Source organism: Alnus glutinosa, chromosome 1 (genome assembly GCF_958979055.1).
Source record: "Alnus glutinosa chromosome 1, dhAlnGlut1.1, whole genome shotgun sequence".
Lineage (NCBI taxonomy): Eukaryota > Viridiplantae > Streptophyta > Magnoliopsida > Fagales > Betulaceae > Alnus > Alnus glutinosa.
This window is the reverse complement of record NC_084886.1, coordinates 16,800,790-16,818,429: the sequence shown is the minus strand read 5'-3', so window position 1 is coordinate 16,818,429 and position 17,640 is coordinate 16,800,790. Positions and strand designations below refer to the sequence as shown.

The window sequence follows — 17,640 nt, the reverse complement described above, 5'->3', positions numbered from 1 at the left end:
GACCAGCATGCACCGAGGGTTTTATATCCCTGATCATGCGCGTGTGGGTCACCGTTCACTTCTCCGGTCTCGGATGGTGACGATCTGGACTCTTGAAGGTTGTCCGACGCAAGGGGGTTCCTGGAGAAGGAGCGTGCTCTACACGAGTCGGCTCCGGCGGCGGTTCTTTCGGTTCTTGTTTCCGGGGGTTTTCTGTTTGTCTTAGATTGTATATTCTTGTCTTTGATCACAGTCTACTATAATGGTAGCTGCTTTAAGCTAGGTTTCTAGCTTTGTGGGTAGAGAATCTTTTTCTCTAATCACTCCGATGGCCTTCGGGCTCTGTTCTTCGCCTTTAGGCGTTGGTAGCTTTGTATTTGGGTGCCTGTTTTTTTTTCTGTAATAGTCGTCCTGATTGTATACCCTTTGGGGCGGTTTCTTAGTAATGAAGATGGCACTGTGCTATTTGTTCAAAAAAAATAATAATAATAATAATAGGTTACGGCAAACAACAATCGCCTTGTTTGGTAAGCAATACAAAAAAATTTAATTTAATTTTTATATTTTTTTTAAAAATCAACATCAAAATATATTTTTTTTTTTTTGTTACTTTTTACTTCACTTCAATAATTTTTTATTATTATTCAAATCAAAAAATCTACTATAATACAAAACATTTTCACTTTTTTATAAAAACTATTTCTACTTTATATCACATTTATCACTTTTTACTAACTCAAAAATTATTTCCTTACTATTCTCTTATGTTTCCTCACTTGCCAAACATACCCGAAGACCAAGAGAAGCAGAAAGTAGTGGTGGATAATGTGGTCATAGAAGTTGAGGAAGAGCTTCAAGCGCAACCCAGTGTTGGCTCCACCCTTAGTAGATTAGCGGCACCTAAGGCCTCTAATTGATAAATATTAATAAAAACTTATTTTATAAATATATATATATTTAAGGTTTTAAATTTTTAATTACAGTCAATATTTCTCAATGGACAAAATTATTGTAAATAAGTATTTAAAAAATGCATTAATATCATTTGATTCTCTTAAAAACTTAAATCTCCAACATTCCATTATGGAAGCAAGTCTTAAAAACAATCGATAGCATTAAATAAGGAAATCAAATAATATATTAATATTAGATTCTCTTAAAAACTTAAATCTCTAACATTCTATTATTGAAACAAGTTTAAAATCAACTGATAGCATTAAATAAGGAAATCAAATAATATATTAATATTAAAATCATTCTTAAATAAAAACATTTCTTTTATTATAAATCATGTTCATTTAATTTTTTAATATTTTTACTTATATATATTTACTAGAAAATATTCATCTATTTGTGAAAAAAAAAAAATTAATTGAATCTCAAAAACGATTTTTAAATAAATTTGTTATTAGCAATAAACAAAATATAAATGATAATTTAAACTCATAAATGAACAAGAAATTCATCAAAAAGAGTTAGAAGATAATGAAATAATATATAACAAAAAGATGGCATTGAAAATAATAATAATGATTTTTTTCAAATATGTAATATAACAATTCTTGATAAAGAACTTAAGGAAAAATTAAAAGAAAATAAAAATACGAAAGATGTATTTGATTCTATTGTTACAATTGTTTATGACCTACGTCAATAGAAAAATATTGATGATAATTTTGCATCCACTAGAGTGAGAATAATGGTTTTTAAATAAAAATATAGTATTAAATTAAATATTATTTAAATTTAAAGAAAATGCATTATTTAAACTTCTCGCCTTAAGCCTCAAAATACATTGAGCCCATAACCATGAGCCACAACCCAGTTTGAGACGGTGAAAGCACCGAGCAAAAGGTGAAGAAGGTGATGGAAGCAAGGAAGAGGAGGAAGTAAATTACAAAAATCAAAGTAGATATAACGAGGACTATTTGGACACTGGGAGTGGTAAGGTAAGAAAGAAGTGTAACACCCCGATAAATTAATTAACTCTTAATTAACTAAATTTTGAATACACAATCAAGTCTCAAATGCTAAGCTTATAACATTATCTAAAAGTACAAATTACTATGAGCGGCCTTCAAAATCCTGCAATCATTCCTCAAGCAGAACTAAATCAGCATCACTATGCCAAATTGCAACATCTGTCTCGAGGTCCATCTCAAATCTAACATCTGAAGGTGGTCCGACTATAAAACAACACATGTTTCATAGGTGGAAAAGATACAAGTGTAAGTCAAAGACTTAGTAAGTAATAGTACGTATGATACACTTGTTATCATATAGTGAATTCAGTTTAAGATATAAATCACATGCAGCAATGTAAATTACAGTTCATCTTTTGACAAAATAATCATGAATGCAATGTAAATATAATATATGCTGAAATATAATATATATTAAGATAATATATTAGATTAATAAAAATGATAAATAATAATACGATAAAATTTTAATAATTCAAATTAGGAATCGAATATTTGAAAAAAAAATATATAATTATAATATTTTAGAAATTCTAAAAAAAATCTCAAATTCAAGGAATTATATACGGTACAATATCTTATAAATTGTACAGATCTTATTTCATTCCCATTTATAGTTGGGAAAATAAAATAAAAATAAGAGTTAAATACCTTTAACTCTCTAATGATTTAACTACTTTAATTTTTTTACCTAAATTTCAATTTGCATCGTAGATGGTATTTCGCTAATGATTAAAAACAGAGATGGTATCTCCATATAACTTTCGTTTGTAAATTGACAGAAGTCCACGTCAATATGCTTAAAAAACCATACATGTGTCCATATGCCTTATTAAAAATAAAATAAAAATTGAAAACTAAAATATTAAAAACAATAAAAAAAAATTTGAAAAAGAAGAAGAAGGAGGAGGATGGCTGGGCCACCCCCACTACCAGTCTGGGGGTGGCCGAACCACCCCCAAATAGCAAAATGAGGGTGGTTTCAACAACCCCCTAGGGTCTTAGGGTGACTCGGCCACCCCCGTTTAGCTTGGGGGTGGTTTCAGCCACCCTTATGACTGGTTTGGGGGTGGCCGAACCACCTCCACGGCCCTTAAGGTGGTTTAGTCACCCCCACAGGCCACAAGGCTAAAAGAAAAATAAATAAATAAATAATTTTTAAGGTTTGGCCTTTGTGGATGGTTCGGCCATCCCTAGACTGGCCGCAGGGGGTGGCTTCGACCACCCCTAGGTCGAACAGGGGTGACTGGTTATGGGAGTGGCTCAACCGCCCTTCTTTTTTTTTAAAAAAAGAAAGTGTTTTATTTTTTAAAAAATATTTTTAGTTTTCTAGTTTTTTAATTTTATTTTTTAACAAGGCATATGGATACGTGTTTTTTTTTTAAAAAAATGTATTAGCGTAGACTTATGAACAAAAATTTGATGGATGTACCATTTATTATACAAAATAAAACCTAGGCCAAAAAAAGGTATTTAACCCTATGGGGTAGAGCTCACGCGGGAGTCATGAAAACGGTGCCGTATCGACGTGTATCAACCAGTTATTCCCCCCGGTTTGTGAAAACCAAAACCCAGGGGTCTCTCCTTCAGACAAATCCAGGAAGTCTGAAACCAAAAAGAAAAACAAACAAATAAACAAATTCAGAGGAGAAACAGAAAACATGGAGAGGAGGCAAAGACAGGGAAGCGAGAGGATGTGCGCGTCAATGGTTGTTCTGGTGATGTTGAGCTTGGTCGGTAGAATCTCATCGCTTTCGGTGACCGTAAACGACGTCGAATGCGTGTACGAGTACGTACTCTACGAGGGCGACTCGGTCTCTGGGAATTTCGTGGTCGTCGACCACGACATCTTCTGGACCTCCGATCACCCCGGCATCGATTTCACCGTAAGCGATTTGGGTTTTGATTAGATCTTTCTCTGTGACAGGGTTTTTGTTCTTCTGGGGTTGTCTTCTTTTATAATTGGTTGATTGGTTTTGATTGTTGATTTTTTTGGATTTGAAAAGATGATGTCTTTTGAAAGAAACAGGGTGTGGTGGGTCTGGTTGATTGATTAGAAAATTGTGGGAAAACGGGAGAAATTCACGTTATGTTTAGGTTTTCTTAAAATTCGGCTATCGGGCACAATTCGGTATCTTTTTTGAAAAATAAAATTTTACTCAATATCTTTCGGTTTGATTTGTTGCGCAGAGTCGATGATGTTGGCAATTTACCTGTAATATTGATATGGCCATGAAATTTTGGTTTTGGTGCTGTTTACGTGAGGCTTGTCTTTTAGAATTTCAAGGATTTGGGTGCTGTGATATATTTGTAGAAACAAATTCATAGATTTACTGTAAATAGAAGAAAGGGTCTGTATTTTGAGCCTTTAGTTTGAAGCTTTGGTTTAGACGCATTATTTGCCTGCTATCGGCTGCCAATCCAAGATTAACGTTTTTATTATTAGTCTGGCTCTTAAATATTGTATAATACTTGATTGGAACTATACCATAATGTTTGAATGCTTGGTAAATGTTTCTTAACTCAGTGGAGGTGCTTGAAAAGTTTTAATGATGAAAAGACTTCTTCTGACAACCCTTCTTAGTAGAATTCCGAATGATGTCACTTATGAATTACTTAACAATAAGATAAAACAAGGGGGGAAAGTAGAAAGAGTTGTAACCATAATTCAAGGAAGGAAGAAACAAAGGTGAGGAAAAAAACATCAGATTATGATTACTAATAGCTAATAATATTGAGTACTCTCATCTATTCTAGTTTTCTCACTTTACATCTTGCAATTGGAGCTATTATTATGAGAGATGACCTTGGCTGTCTTCGCCTCTGGAATATGTTGGTCTTTTGCTTTAAAACTATTCAAGAAAGAGTTATATCATAAATATGAAATGCAATAAAATGCGTATTCATTAAAATGCTTTTCTAGGGCCTTCTAAAAGCCCATCCCTATGTGCATGAAAACTCTTGACTCCATGATGTGGTAAATTAGAAGCCATTTTCTGTCCATCTTGCATGGGTACAACATCTATTTACAAGGCATCAGTTATCCAAATTACCTAGTCTGAAGTTGCAAATAATTTTCATATTTACTCTCGAATTAGAGGTTGTACATCCTAATTATGAGATTTTGAATCTTCCCTTCCCCCTCTGATTGGAGTCAATTACTTATAAAAAAAAAATTATGCGATTTTGTTCAGGTGACATCTCCTGCGGGTAATACGGTGCATACTTTGAAGGGAAAATCTGGTGACAAGTTTGAGTTCAAGGCCCCACGAAGTGGAATGTACAAATTCTGTTTTCATAATCCGTACTCAACCCCAGAGACTGTTTCTTTCTACATACATGTTGGTCATATTCCCAATGAGCATGACCTCGCCAAAGATGGTTTGTTAAAATCCTTACCAATACGTTGTTATTAGCAGATTCTGACATTCTCATCATATACATATATTCATATCTGAATTGTTATAAGAAATAGATTTCATAAATATGAGCTCTGTTAGCCCAAGCAACATGTTTGAGGCTGACATATGCTCTCCATCTGTGTTTTGCTCTCCCTTTTAACTTAACATGGTGGCTTTTTCAGAACATTTGAACCCAATAAATGTTAAGATTGCTGAGCTGAGAGAGGCACTGGAGTCTGTTACCTCAGAGCAGAAGTACTTGAAGGCACGTGATACTCGGCACCGTCACAGTAAGTTGTTTTCTTTTCCATGAGTTGAAGTGATGATCATGATTTGATATAAATGTCGTTTGTGGTTTTCTGGCAAATATGGATATATGCCCATTTCATTGGACAGAATCTAGTTTATCTCTTGTGATAGACACCCCGTCAAACATGGGAATTTCCCACATGCAATGCATCAGCTTTAGTGATTTACTGTAAGGAAATACATATATAGGGTAGGTTAAAGTTATGCATGGTCTAGTTTTAACAAAAGCTACACCACTCAATAACTTTTTGTTACAATATCTTGTTAAATCCACTGTTGGAGTAAATACCTTTCTAATAACTATTATGCTTACTAAATGTCATGTTAATCAGATATCTTATTTATGAAGTGTTCAAAATTATAGTTATTGTATTCCTAAAATATACTACAAAAAGTTCCTAAGGTGTATAGTTCATCGGCTAGGAATTACGCCTCATGAAGCGGAAGTTTCTAATTCAAATCTCCTCTCCCCCCTCCCCTTCCCTTGGGGACAAAAAAAATTACTCTTAACGACAAAAATAAGTCTGCAAATTTGATAGTAATTACATCCAATTGTAGTTAAATTTAGCATGGCTGATAAGCCTTGAGAGAACATTTAATTTAATGGCAGGATCCAAAAACTATTGATTTAATAAAAAAAAAATATATTTGGTAGTGTACCCTTACCAAAAGTTACACCAGGTGTAATTTGAATCTATATAGGGAAGTGTTGAGTAAACACAAATAACTTGACATCTTCAGCATCAGTGCAACATACATCTGGTAATAACATCGATAGATTCATTTCTTGTGGTTGTATCAAAAACACATAATAGGATACCCTTTATGGTATTATAAGCCTTAAAATTGAAGTTAGATCTTTACACCTTTTTTTCTTTGTTTATCTTCTTTTTTTTTTCCTTTCTTAAATCTGTCGAGTAAAACTACATGAGTCATTCGTGTTTAAGTTGCGGTTGTTGAACCTCTTTGAGGTGCTTGGTGGGGTTTGGTGGTCGAACATTTAGTAAGGAGCCTTTTTCATCCAGGGGAATAGTGATGCTATAATATTCGAACTATCCAATAAGATTAGCAAAAAATTAATTTCCAGTAATGGTCAAGCAGGTTGGCAATATTGATTCACCAAGTGGATGTTGGTAGCAAGCCCTTTGAGGGTGTTTGATGTTTGATGAATATAATCTTGTTGCTTGTATCACTGTATCTTTCTAGAATGTTCAAAGATGAATCACCAACCCATTCTTTAGTTGGTCCTACTCATCTTTAGTGCGTTTGTTGTTTTGCTGCTTCTGGATATATCTACACCCATATTATATCAATAAAAAGATTTTTCTTGATGGTGGGGAACACGGACAACTATGTACTGATTACTTACCACACCCTGTTTCTTCCTCAGCAAATGAGAGCACACGAAAGCGTGTTGTCTTCTACACTGTTGGAGAGTACATTTTACTGGCCGTTGCAAGTGCTCTACAAGTCATCTATATACGTCAGCTGTTCAGCAAATCAGTCGCATACAACCGAGTTTCAGCTGCCTGATCAATCTTAATTTCTACTTGGCAACAGATGAGCCTTATGGATGAGTTCCTTTTGTGTAACAATTTGCTAGTTTATGCTATTAATTTATTGCAGTGAGTTTCAAACAAAATGATTTAGCTGATCTTAATTGCAGATTTTTAGTGGATTTAGAAAATGAATTTAAATTATTAGTTGAAATAAATAATAATAAAAATTAAACTTCTGATTCCCCTCCCCCTACCCCTTTGAAATGAAGTGTGGAATGATTTGGATAACTATAGGATGGGTGATTTGAAAGTCTTGGGAACAATTCAGGGATAATGCAAGAAATCTTAAGATAAGTGTTAGTGATTTACTGAGTCATCGTCTCTCTTTCCTTAAGACCAAGACCAACAAGGATGATCAGAAGCAGCTCGACTTTTATTTGATGGGCTTTCTATGTAGCGGGGCAAGAGAAGGTGGAAGGTTGCCTTAGGCCGAATCAGGTGAACTATTGAAGAGTAATGCTACACATCATCTCCTTTTGTCCTCCCAAAATTGATGTGTCTCTTAAAATCACCATTGGATCAAAATCCAAGAGGGATATATCAAAAATTCAATGGTGATTTTAAGAGCCACATCAATTTTGGGAGGATAAAAGGATGACAATGGGATGATGTGTAGCATTACTCACTATTGAAACGTTGCACGACTCCAGTGCCTAAAGAAGTGGGCTGAGCAATTAGCGGAAACTAGGGGTGGAAATGAACAAAGTTACTCGTGAGCTCGTCCAGGTTTGGCTCAATAAAGCTCGACTCGTATGTGACTCAGTTATTAAATGAACCCTTCGTGGATATGAAACTATACTCGATTATTAAACGATATATACCTATATAAAATTCGGCTCGCTCGTTTAAAGTTTGCGAACACACTCGTATAAAGGTTCAGCTTACTTATTAACGCGGCTCGTGTATATATTAAGTATTAAAAATAACTTATATTGTATATTAATTATTAAGTAACAATAATTTATTGGAATACAACATATAATTATATTTATAAACAATAAACTATAATTAAATAATTATATCTATAAGTATCTATATAATATAAAAGCTAATCATATGGTCATATCTTAAATGATCTAATCATTAAATGTCTAATGATAGTTGAATCAACATATGATATAAGTTATATAACAATATATATGATACTAAATTTTATAAGTTAGGTAATATATTGATATTGCACATTGTATCTTTATTATATAATTAAATTATGTAATACTCATATGATTTATATCAACAAATTAACAACACTTATTTTGTATGACTATTGATTAAGTATGATATAATCATGTAAAATGTATAATATGATCTAAGAGTCCATATGTTAACAATTCATATGTGATATGATTAAGTATATAATAATTCATATATATAAGCCTATAAGGCTATAACTATAAATTATAATCACATAATATCACATAATTCCTAAATCCTAATGACTCGTTTAAGTGTGCAATTTTTTTAAAAAAAATATTCAAAATTGCAAATTCCGAGAGAATTTGTTTTTCAAAATTATGTTTAGATGGTTTAGAAAACTTGAGACAAAATTAGAAAAAGTTGGATAAAATCTGAGTAGAATTTGAATTCTAAAAAACAGTATTTGAAAAATAATTGTCACCCAAACAAGCCCTAAGTTTCCTAACTCATTAGTATACAATTCATAGTAATATAAACTATAAAGATTAAATAATAAGTTATAACTAATTTAACAATTTATATGATTTTAAATCTTAGAAATTAGGTGATATAATGATATGGGCCATTTGGCACAATGTATATTCATTATATAATTTAAATTATATAATAATCACATGATTTATCTCAACAACACTAATTTTGTATGACTATTGACTAAGTAATAAGTATGATATAATAATGTACATTACATAATATGATCTAACAATTTATATGTATATGATATAACAATTCATATGTGATATGATTAAGTATATATATGTAAGGCGATAAGCCTGCAACTATAAATTATAGTCACGCAATATCACATAATTCTTAAATCCTAATTCATAAGTATACAATTCATAGTAATATAAACTATAAAAATTAGGTTTATAAGTTATAGCTAATATAACATAAGCATATAATTTTGATTAATACAAATATACAATAAAACTTCTAGCTTAAGTATAAAAATGATAATTACTTTAAAAAAATATAAAAAATAATAATTAAGTATGAATGTATGATTATTATGAATTTATTATTATAGTTTATTAGTTTATATATAATTAATAATTTTTAGGCTTTGATCCAAGATTAAGTGTAATTATGATTAAGAATAATATATAAATGTATAATTATATAAATATGTAATAACTTATAATAAAGGGTTAAATACAATTCACTCCCCCAAAGTTGTCACTCATTTTCAATTTGGCTACCAAAATTTAAAAATTTGCAATGTGCCCCCCAAGTCTTAAAAATTTTTAATTTAGCCATTCTGTCTAGTTTGACGGTCAAACCAGACAAAATTTTGACCACGTGCATGTCACGTGATTTTTTTTTTTTATGCAAATGTGTATGTTTTATCCTTACTCCAAAACGATGTCGTTTTGCCCTTTAGGAGGTGAATTGAAAATTCTAGAAACTTTGTGGGGACAAATTACAAATTTTTAAAAATATTTTAATAGACACGTATCAGCTTTCTATTGGGTGTTACGTGGCTGACTTAAAGGGCAAAACAACGTCGTTTTGGAGTGAGGGTAGGAATGACACATTTGCATAAAAATTATCCAATGCGGCATCCCAATTAACTTTGTACGTACTAGTAGGGGGTAAGTACCACAAAGTTGGGATTTCTCCAAGGCTAGTACACGATGCAGTCAAATTTGTCTTGGTAGCCTGTCAAAACTCATCCAGGGAGATACTTGCCTCTCTTGTAATGTGTTGGGGATGAGTAAACTCACCTCCATGGATCACCTCATTTCTCCATAACTAAATCTTCCGTGCTACAACCGCCATAAGCTCAAGTTTCACTACCTCACAACGACCTATAAGGTCCTAAAAAATATGAACAAAAGTGGGGCCTCCATTCGTACATTTTTGGAGCTTTGTTGGCCTACACCCCCAAACATTTTGTGCTGAAGGGCAACTCCATGAAATATGTTTCACAATTCCCACTTCTTGAAAAAAAAAAGGACATAAATCATTAGAGACTACACCACGCCGAAGTAGATTTTGTTTGGTAGGGAGAAAATCATTGCACGCTCACCATATGAACATTTTAACTACGTTTGGAACTTTAAGAATCCAAATCATCTTTCATATTGAAGTCCCAACACCTTGTCTAGAGCTCCTACTGCATTGAAGGGCTTGTAATTCCTTATTCATATGATATGCCCTTCGAACTAAAAAACCCCATTTGTTGTGCCTCGCTAAACGAGAGTATCCTTTGCTTGTACCGGGCTTAAAGGAATTTGGCAAATAATATGAGCTTCCTCGGCATTAAAGATTTCTTTTAATGCCGTAATTCCAGTACTTTGTATCTTGATCTATAAGCTTCTTTACCCTTGTATCCACATCTAGGATTCTATGTGGAGATTTGATTGAAAAACAAAGTTAGAGTAGGCAACCATTTATCCCCCCAGATTCTTATGTCACTACCATCCTTAACTCGCCATATAAGCCCATTTTTAAGAACATCACATGCAAACATTAAGCTTCTTCAAGCAAAAGATGGACGTTTCCCCAAAGTTGCCTCCAAAAAAGTGGATTGAGGATATTATTTGGCCCCAATAATCCGTGCAACCACCGAGTCAGGATTTTGTATTAGTCGCCAGCATTGTTTAGCCATAAGAGGTTTGTTAAAGGACACTAAATCTCTAAACCCCAAGCCCCCCTGAGCTTTCGAGACTCCCATACGAACCCAACTCATCCAATGTATCTTTACTTCATTCTCCTTATGCCCCCACCAAAACTTCTGCATCATCCCATTAATTTCTTTACATAGCTCAATGGGAAGTTGAAAAGTACTCATACTGTACGTTGGAATAGCTTGAATTACAACTTTCAGCGTAATCTCATTCCCTGCTTGAGAGAGGAATTTAACCTTCCATTTGTTTAACCGATTTCAAACTCTATCCTTGATACTCTTGAAAGCTTGAGATCTTGATTTTCCCACAAGTGTTGGTAAACCAAGATACTTCTCACAACTGGTTGTGACTTGGAAACCGGAGAGCTAGGAAATTTCTTGTCGTTGTGCTAGACTCGTGTTTCTGCTGAAGAAAATTGAAGTTTTTGCCATATTAAGCTTCTGACCAGAAGCATTCTCATATTTCTCCAAAAGTCTCATCAACCTGTGCCACTCAACAGAATTGGCCTTACAATAAAGCAGACTGTCATTAGCAAAAAAATAAATGACTAAGGCAGGGGCCCCTTTTTGAAGTAGGAATTTATGTGATGCATCCAGAGCTTTCAGGGTGGAGAAGGAGAGCACTCAGCACCTCAGCACACATAATAAAAAGATAGGGTGATAGGGGATCACCTTGCCTTATGCCCCTAGTAGGTAGAATTTTCCCCACAAGTTGGCCATTCACCACAATTGCATAGGAGGTCGTATGAATGCATGTCATGATAAGTCTTATCCATCTACTTGAAAACCCCATCCCCCTCATTATTGCTTCAATAAAATTTCATTACACCTTATCATATGCTTTACTAAGTCTAATTAATCCCCATGTATCCCATTTTACCCCATAATCTTGTCTGCATGGAATGTAGTGTTTCATACACTGCTAAAATTTTGTCAAAGATTAAACGGCTCGGGGTGAAAGCACTTTGGTTTATAGAGATGATACGAGGGAGCAAGACTTTTAATCTGTTAGCTAGAACCTTGGAAATCAACTTGTAGATCACATTACAAAGACTAATATGTCAGAATTCCGAAACATGTGTGGGCTTTTTCACTTTAGGAATAAGGGTTATATGGGTAACATTAATTTGCGCATCCAAATATCTAGTGTTAAGGAAATTAAGAATAGCCGTACATACCTCCCCAGCAATTGTCGCCCAATTTTGTTGATAAAAACATGCTCCAAAACCGTCAAGAACTGGAGCTTTCAAAGGCTGCATCTGCTTTAGTGTTTGGCTGATTTCTTCCACAATGAATTCAGATAGAAGTTTCAAATTCATCTCTGAGCTGACTTTCCATTCAATTGCATGAATACATTCACTGATATTTTTCGGCTCGATTGTGGCGAATAATTGTTGATAGTAAAGCAGTAGTAATATCATCATTTATGGAGCACATTCTACCATTCACTTCCATAATTTGTACAATCACATTACCTTTTAGCCTTTGATTTGTACACGCATGAAAATATTTTGTATTGCGGTCGCCATTAGTAATCTAATTCTCTTTTGCTTGTTGTTTCCATTTTACATCCTCCTATTCCATTAGCACATGCAACTCATCTTGTAGTGTCTTTATGCCTACTATGTCTATTGGCACATCCTTCTGTTGTATCTCCACTAGCTTCTTCGTCTTTTGCTTCACTATAACCCTCGTGGCATGTCCTATTTTTTTAACCCCCATCGTTGTAAAGTTTGTTGGCATCTTTGGTGTTTTCCTTCAACGATTCCCCACATATTCCCCTGCTTAGGGCTTTCCTTCCATGTTTTCTTCACAATTGCTTTGTACACTGTATGCATGGCCCAACTTGCTTCAACTCGGAAATAGTGACACTTTTTCCGTCTATTATCTCTAGGCATAAATAATGAAATGCAAAGTGGGCTGTGATCGGAACTCCGACCCACTAGCACAATTACCTCAGCTTCCCCATAAAATCTCGCACCACTCCATATTAGCAACAGTTCGATCTAAGCGTTCCTTTGGAATCCATGACTTGTTTGTCCATTATTCCATATAAACTTTGGCCCCTTAAAACCCAATTCACTCAGTTGGCTGTCATCCAAAGCATTCTTAAACTCCTCCATTTGACAATTGGGCTTTTTGGCCCCACTTATCTTTTCAGACAGATTTAGAATCTCATTATAGTCACCAACACAAAGCCATGGTCGTGGATTAAAACTAGCCAGAGACAGCAATAGTGCCCACGCCTCTTTTCGTTTTGCTATTTCTGGATGCCCATAAAAACCTATGAATTTCCATTCCACACTATCTTTATCCAATTTATAGGGATAATTGCACCACTGGTCCCTTGGGTATGCCATAATTACGAATCACTCCCTATGGTTTAAAAAGCTTATGGGAGGTCTTTGTAGTAAACTATAATTACAAATCAATCTTTGGAGTCAAATTCAGTTAAAATTTTTGACAGATTCTGTTAAATGCCACGTTAGCGCCACATCAAACCAATAAGATGGCAACACGTGTCTATCTTAATAAAAAATATAAATTTATTAAAAAATAATTAAATAAACTTATTTTTTTAAAAAAAAATTAAAATTAAAAAACAAAAAAAAACAAAACAAAAAAAGAAAAGAAAAGGAAGGGGTGGCCGGCCAATGGGAGTGGCCATCGGGCCACCCCTGGAACTAGCCCGAAGGCCATCCCCAGGCCACTAGGGGTGGCCCAGCCACCCCTTCCTTTTTTTTTTTTTAATAAATAATAAGTTTATTTATTTATTTTTTAATAAATTTATACTTTTTTATTCAGATGGACATGTATCGTCATTTTATTTGTTAGACGTGGCACTGACGTGGCATTTAACAGAATCTGACTTCAGGGATCAATTTGTAATTATAGTTTACCACAAAAACCTTTCATGAACTTTTTAAACTATGGAGACTAATTCGTAATTATGACATATTCCAGGAACCATTGGTACAATTATCGCTTAATTGCAACATTGATGTGTCTTCAACTATAATTCTAAATATGAACATGAGCTTCTTCCTTCCATAGGAGAACAAGCCCTTCACTCCAACCCACACAATACAATCAATCACAAACATGTCATAGTAGCCGATTTTATTCTTTAAAAAACAATTTTTTTTTTTTTTTATTCATCATTTAGTTTCCACAAGAAAAACCAAAGTAAGTTTCTTTTCCTTTACCAAAAAAGCAAAGGTCTCTAACAGTTTGTGGGTTTTCAACCCCCGACAATTCCAACTTAAAATACTCATTATGGATGGCGGGACTGTCCCCAGCCTCCACCAAATCATCTATAGCAGCCTCCTTACACACTCCTTACGCCTTTCCTTTTTTCCCATCTCCCCCAGCCTTTTCTTCAACATCTGGTACATCCCGTTGGCGTTTCCCAAGAGAGGGGTATCAACTTCAATCATATAAGAACTTTGATTTCAAACTCGAGCTAGCCTTGCGTTTCCATCCCTTCCCTTCACACTAGACTTACGTACAATATTCCCATCATATGTGTCCCATAAGTTAGATGAAGGATTTGATAAGTTGGCCGCCTTTGAGACTACGGATCCGTTTGGGTTTGCGATTTCAAAAAGTGCGATTTAAAATAACGATTTTAAAATGTGCGATTTGAAAAAAGTGATTTTTAAAAACGCAGTTAAGCGCTTGGCAAAATCACAGTTTAGCCTTTAAAATCGCGAATTTACCTTTTAAAATTCTGCGTTTTCAAAAAAGCACTATCTTATCTGCGATTTGAAAAAGCAGATTTTCTGCGTTTTTAAATCGCAATTTTTAAAAACGCAGTTCCCAAACGATCTATGTTCTGCGATTTGGTTTAAAATCGCACTTATTGCTTACGAAATCGCAATCCCAAACGCACCCTACATTTGCCACGCCATTGACCATACAAACTTTGGACGCCTGATAAGTGCTGAATGTTACACATTCAAGCCCCTTAATTTACATATGTTATGCTCTTAGTTTTGTTATAATTTGATGTTTTGTGTTGTTTTTGTGTTTTCTTATATTTTACAGGTTTTAGAAGAAAAACCGATCAAATTCCAAGATTATAATGAAGTCAGCAAACTCACTTTTGGATAGATTCAAACTCCAAATCAATTTTGAATTTAAGGAAAGAGAAGTTGGCAAAAATTCGTTATCTTTGGAAAGAATCCAGAATGAGCACGTCTCAGTAATTTAATTATAACTTTCGGCTCAAGTATCAGATTGCAACAAAATTGGTGGCGTTGGAAAGCTAATAATAAACTCAACAAATATGTCAGAAATAGGTTTTTCCTAATTCGGATGTTTTCCATGCCAAAATCGCCCCGCAATAAAAGACCGCAAATCTGTACGAATTTTGGAATCCTTTTCCTACTTGGATAGAAATTTCAGAAAAGGAGAAGATTTGTAATTATTCTTTTTGGACTAGAAAACCTACTTAGAATTGTAATAGGAATTCTAGAGCTTCTAAAGCTTCTCTAATCCCTATAAATAGGCATCTAGCTTTTGAAGAAAGACACACAAGTTTTGAGGAAGAATCAAAGGCTACATCAAGAAGGAGGTTCTTTTTAGTTTTTATTTTCTTTCTTCCTTTATTTATTTTCTGTATGTATATAATTTTAGTTTATATTAGTTGTAACTAATACTTTAGTTAGGGCTCGATTGAAGCCCTAATCATGTCTTTTTAAGTTTTTCAATTTGCTTTGCTACAATTTATATATTGATGTTTAACTTGATTAATTCTAGTTTCTTGAATTCCTCGCATGTTTATGTTTGGCCATCATATGCATGTGGTATGGATTTGTTATTTATGTCAATTTGGATGACCGAGTCCTGGGCATAATAGAGTAACAAAAGAACCCCGACACAGGTTCTTGGATTAATCAACATAAAGACAACTGGAATAGATACCATATTTCAATCTGAGTGTGTTTACCGATTTCCATAGATTTATGCTTCCTTGAAGAACAACTTAGTAGATACCATGCTAAATCCTTTAAGGAAGAAAAGAGTTAGAGTAGATACCATGCCTAACTCGTTGATTAGGGAAATCAATAGCTTTAGGAGAAGATACCATTCCCTTGTGGCTGGTAAACATTAAACATCATGTTATGATTGTAGTATTGTGCATATTGCGAATCTTATTTGAGTATGATTAGCGGTGGATATCGAAGCCCTACCTTTTCTTCATAGTATTTTTAATTCAATCTTTTATCTCGTCTTATTCAACATATCGCTTTTAGAAATTTCTCTTTAAATACAATTTATACCAATCCTCGTGGGAATGATCTCGTATTTGCCTACTATACTATCGTTTTGATCTTGTGCACTTGCGAGTAAAACGTACAAATATTTATCTATTTATTTAGGTAGATATTTGCACAACAAGTTTTTGGCGCCGTTACCGGGGATTGTGTTAAATTTTGTTTTTAAAGTTTTTCCTTTTATTTTAGTTATTTCTGTTTATGATAATCTAAAAAAAAGAAAAAAAAAAAAAGAAAAAAAAAGAAGGCTTTTTTCCTTTAATTTTTATTTTTTGTTTTTGTTTTCCTTTTGTTATGCTTATGTTCATGTAATAAAATAAAAATAAAATAAAATAAAAATAAAAATAAAAATAATAAAAAAAAACGTATTCAAAGTTGAGGACGACATGGCAGAAGTACGTGTAGAGAATCCACCCGAGCGGGAGCCAATGAAGAGTTCCTTCATACCACAAAATCCAAATCAACCCTCTTGCATTGCTTTTCAACTAATTGTGCAAAGCAATTTTGATTTGTCTCCGTTGCTCAATATGGTTCCACACTATAGAGGCACAACAACGCCTCCCCCTAGCCCACTTTACCGTCCGGGACATCAACATCTTCCGATCCACCTCTCCCACAGAAGCTCCTATCTTGAAGCCTATTTCGATACCCATACAAGCCAAAGGGAGATTGGACATTCTAACCCAAAAGGCAGCATTTTCAAACGCCATCTGAGTTGGAGAGATGAGCCCATCGAATTCCTTCACCAAAAATAAATGCCCCTAAAGAATCCATGGCCTTCCTTCCATCAGTCGAGCTTTATCCCATTCATATTCGAACTCTATAACAAACAGATTTTCCCCCATAACCCTGAAGTTTGAAGTACCCATGCATGAGTTTCCATCCCTGTCTCAGGGTGGATTTAAGTACATCTTTGCCTACTATTCGATCAGCAAGCAATTCCCCTATCAAACACAATTTTCCTTTTTCCTCTATATCTGCCACTGCACCTTCTTCAACTTCCAACCCTACACTTTTTTCTTCAGAGACAGGAAATTTTTCCCATAGTTTTGTAGATTAGCTGCCCTACCTATTAATTATTTTTGCACGCAGTTTTTGCCGTCTAAGCTCCTTTTGATCAATTTTCAACGGATAAGTATTACCATGATAACATATAAATAAAATAATCACAGTTTGCCGCTCCCTCCTACCTTATTAATTAGATTTTTTTTTTTTAAAAAAAAAAAAAAAGAAGAAAAGAAAAAGAAGACATGATTGTGATGGTGCACTCTTTATGGTTCGTAAAGAGGTAATACGTACGTA

At 34.1% G+C, this 17,640-nt stretch overlaps 1 protein-coding gene across 1 annotated transcript; it reads left to right on the top strand.

Annotated features, from left to right (window-relative positions):
• The first annotated feature begins 3,480 nt into the window (after window positions 1–3,480).
• Window positions 3,481–7,331, top strand: LOC133875068 (transmembrane emp24 domain-containing protein p24beta3). Its single transcript, XM_062313069.1, has 4 exons — window positions 3,481–3,847; window positions 5,156–5,342; window positions 5,545–5,652; window positions 7,062–7,331. Exons 1-4 carry the CDS (start codon window positions 3,623–3,625, stop codon window positions 7,202–7,204), a joined length of 663 nt encoding a protein of 220 aa, XP_062169053.1. The 5' UTR covers window positions 3,481–3,622; the 3' UTR covers window positions 7,205–7,331.
• The last annotated feature ends 10,309 nt before the right edge of the window (window positions 7,332–17,640 follow it).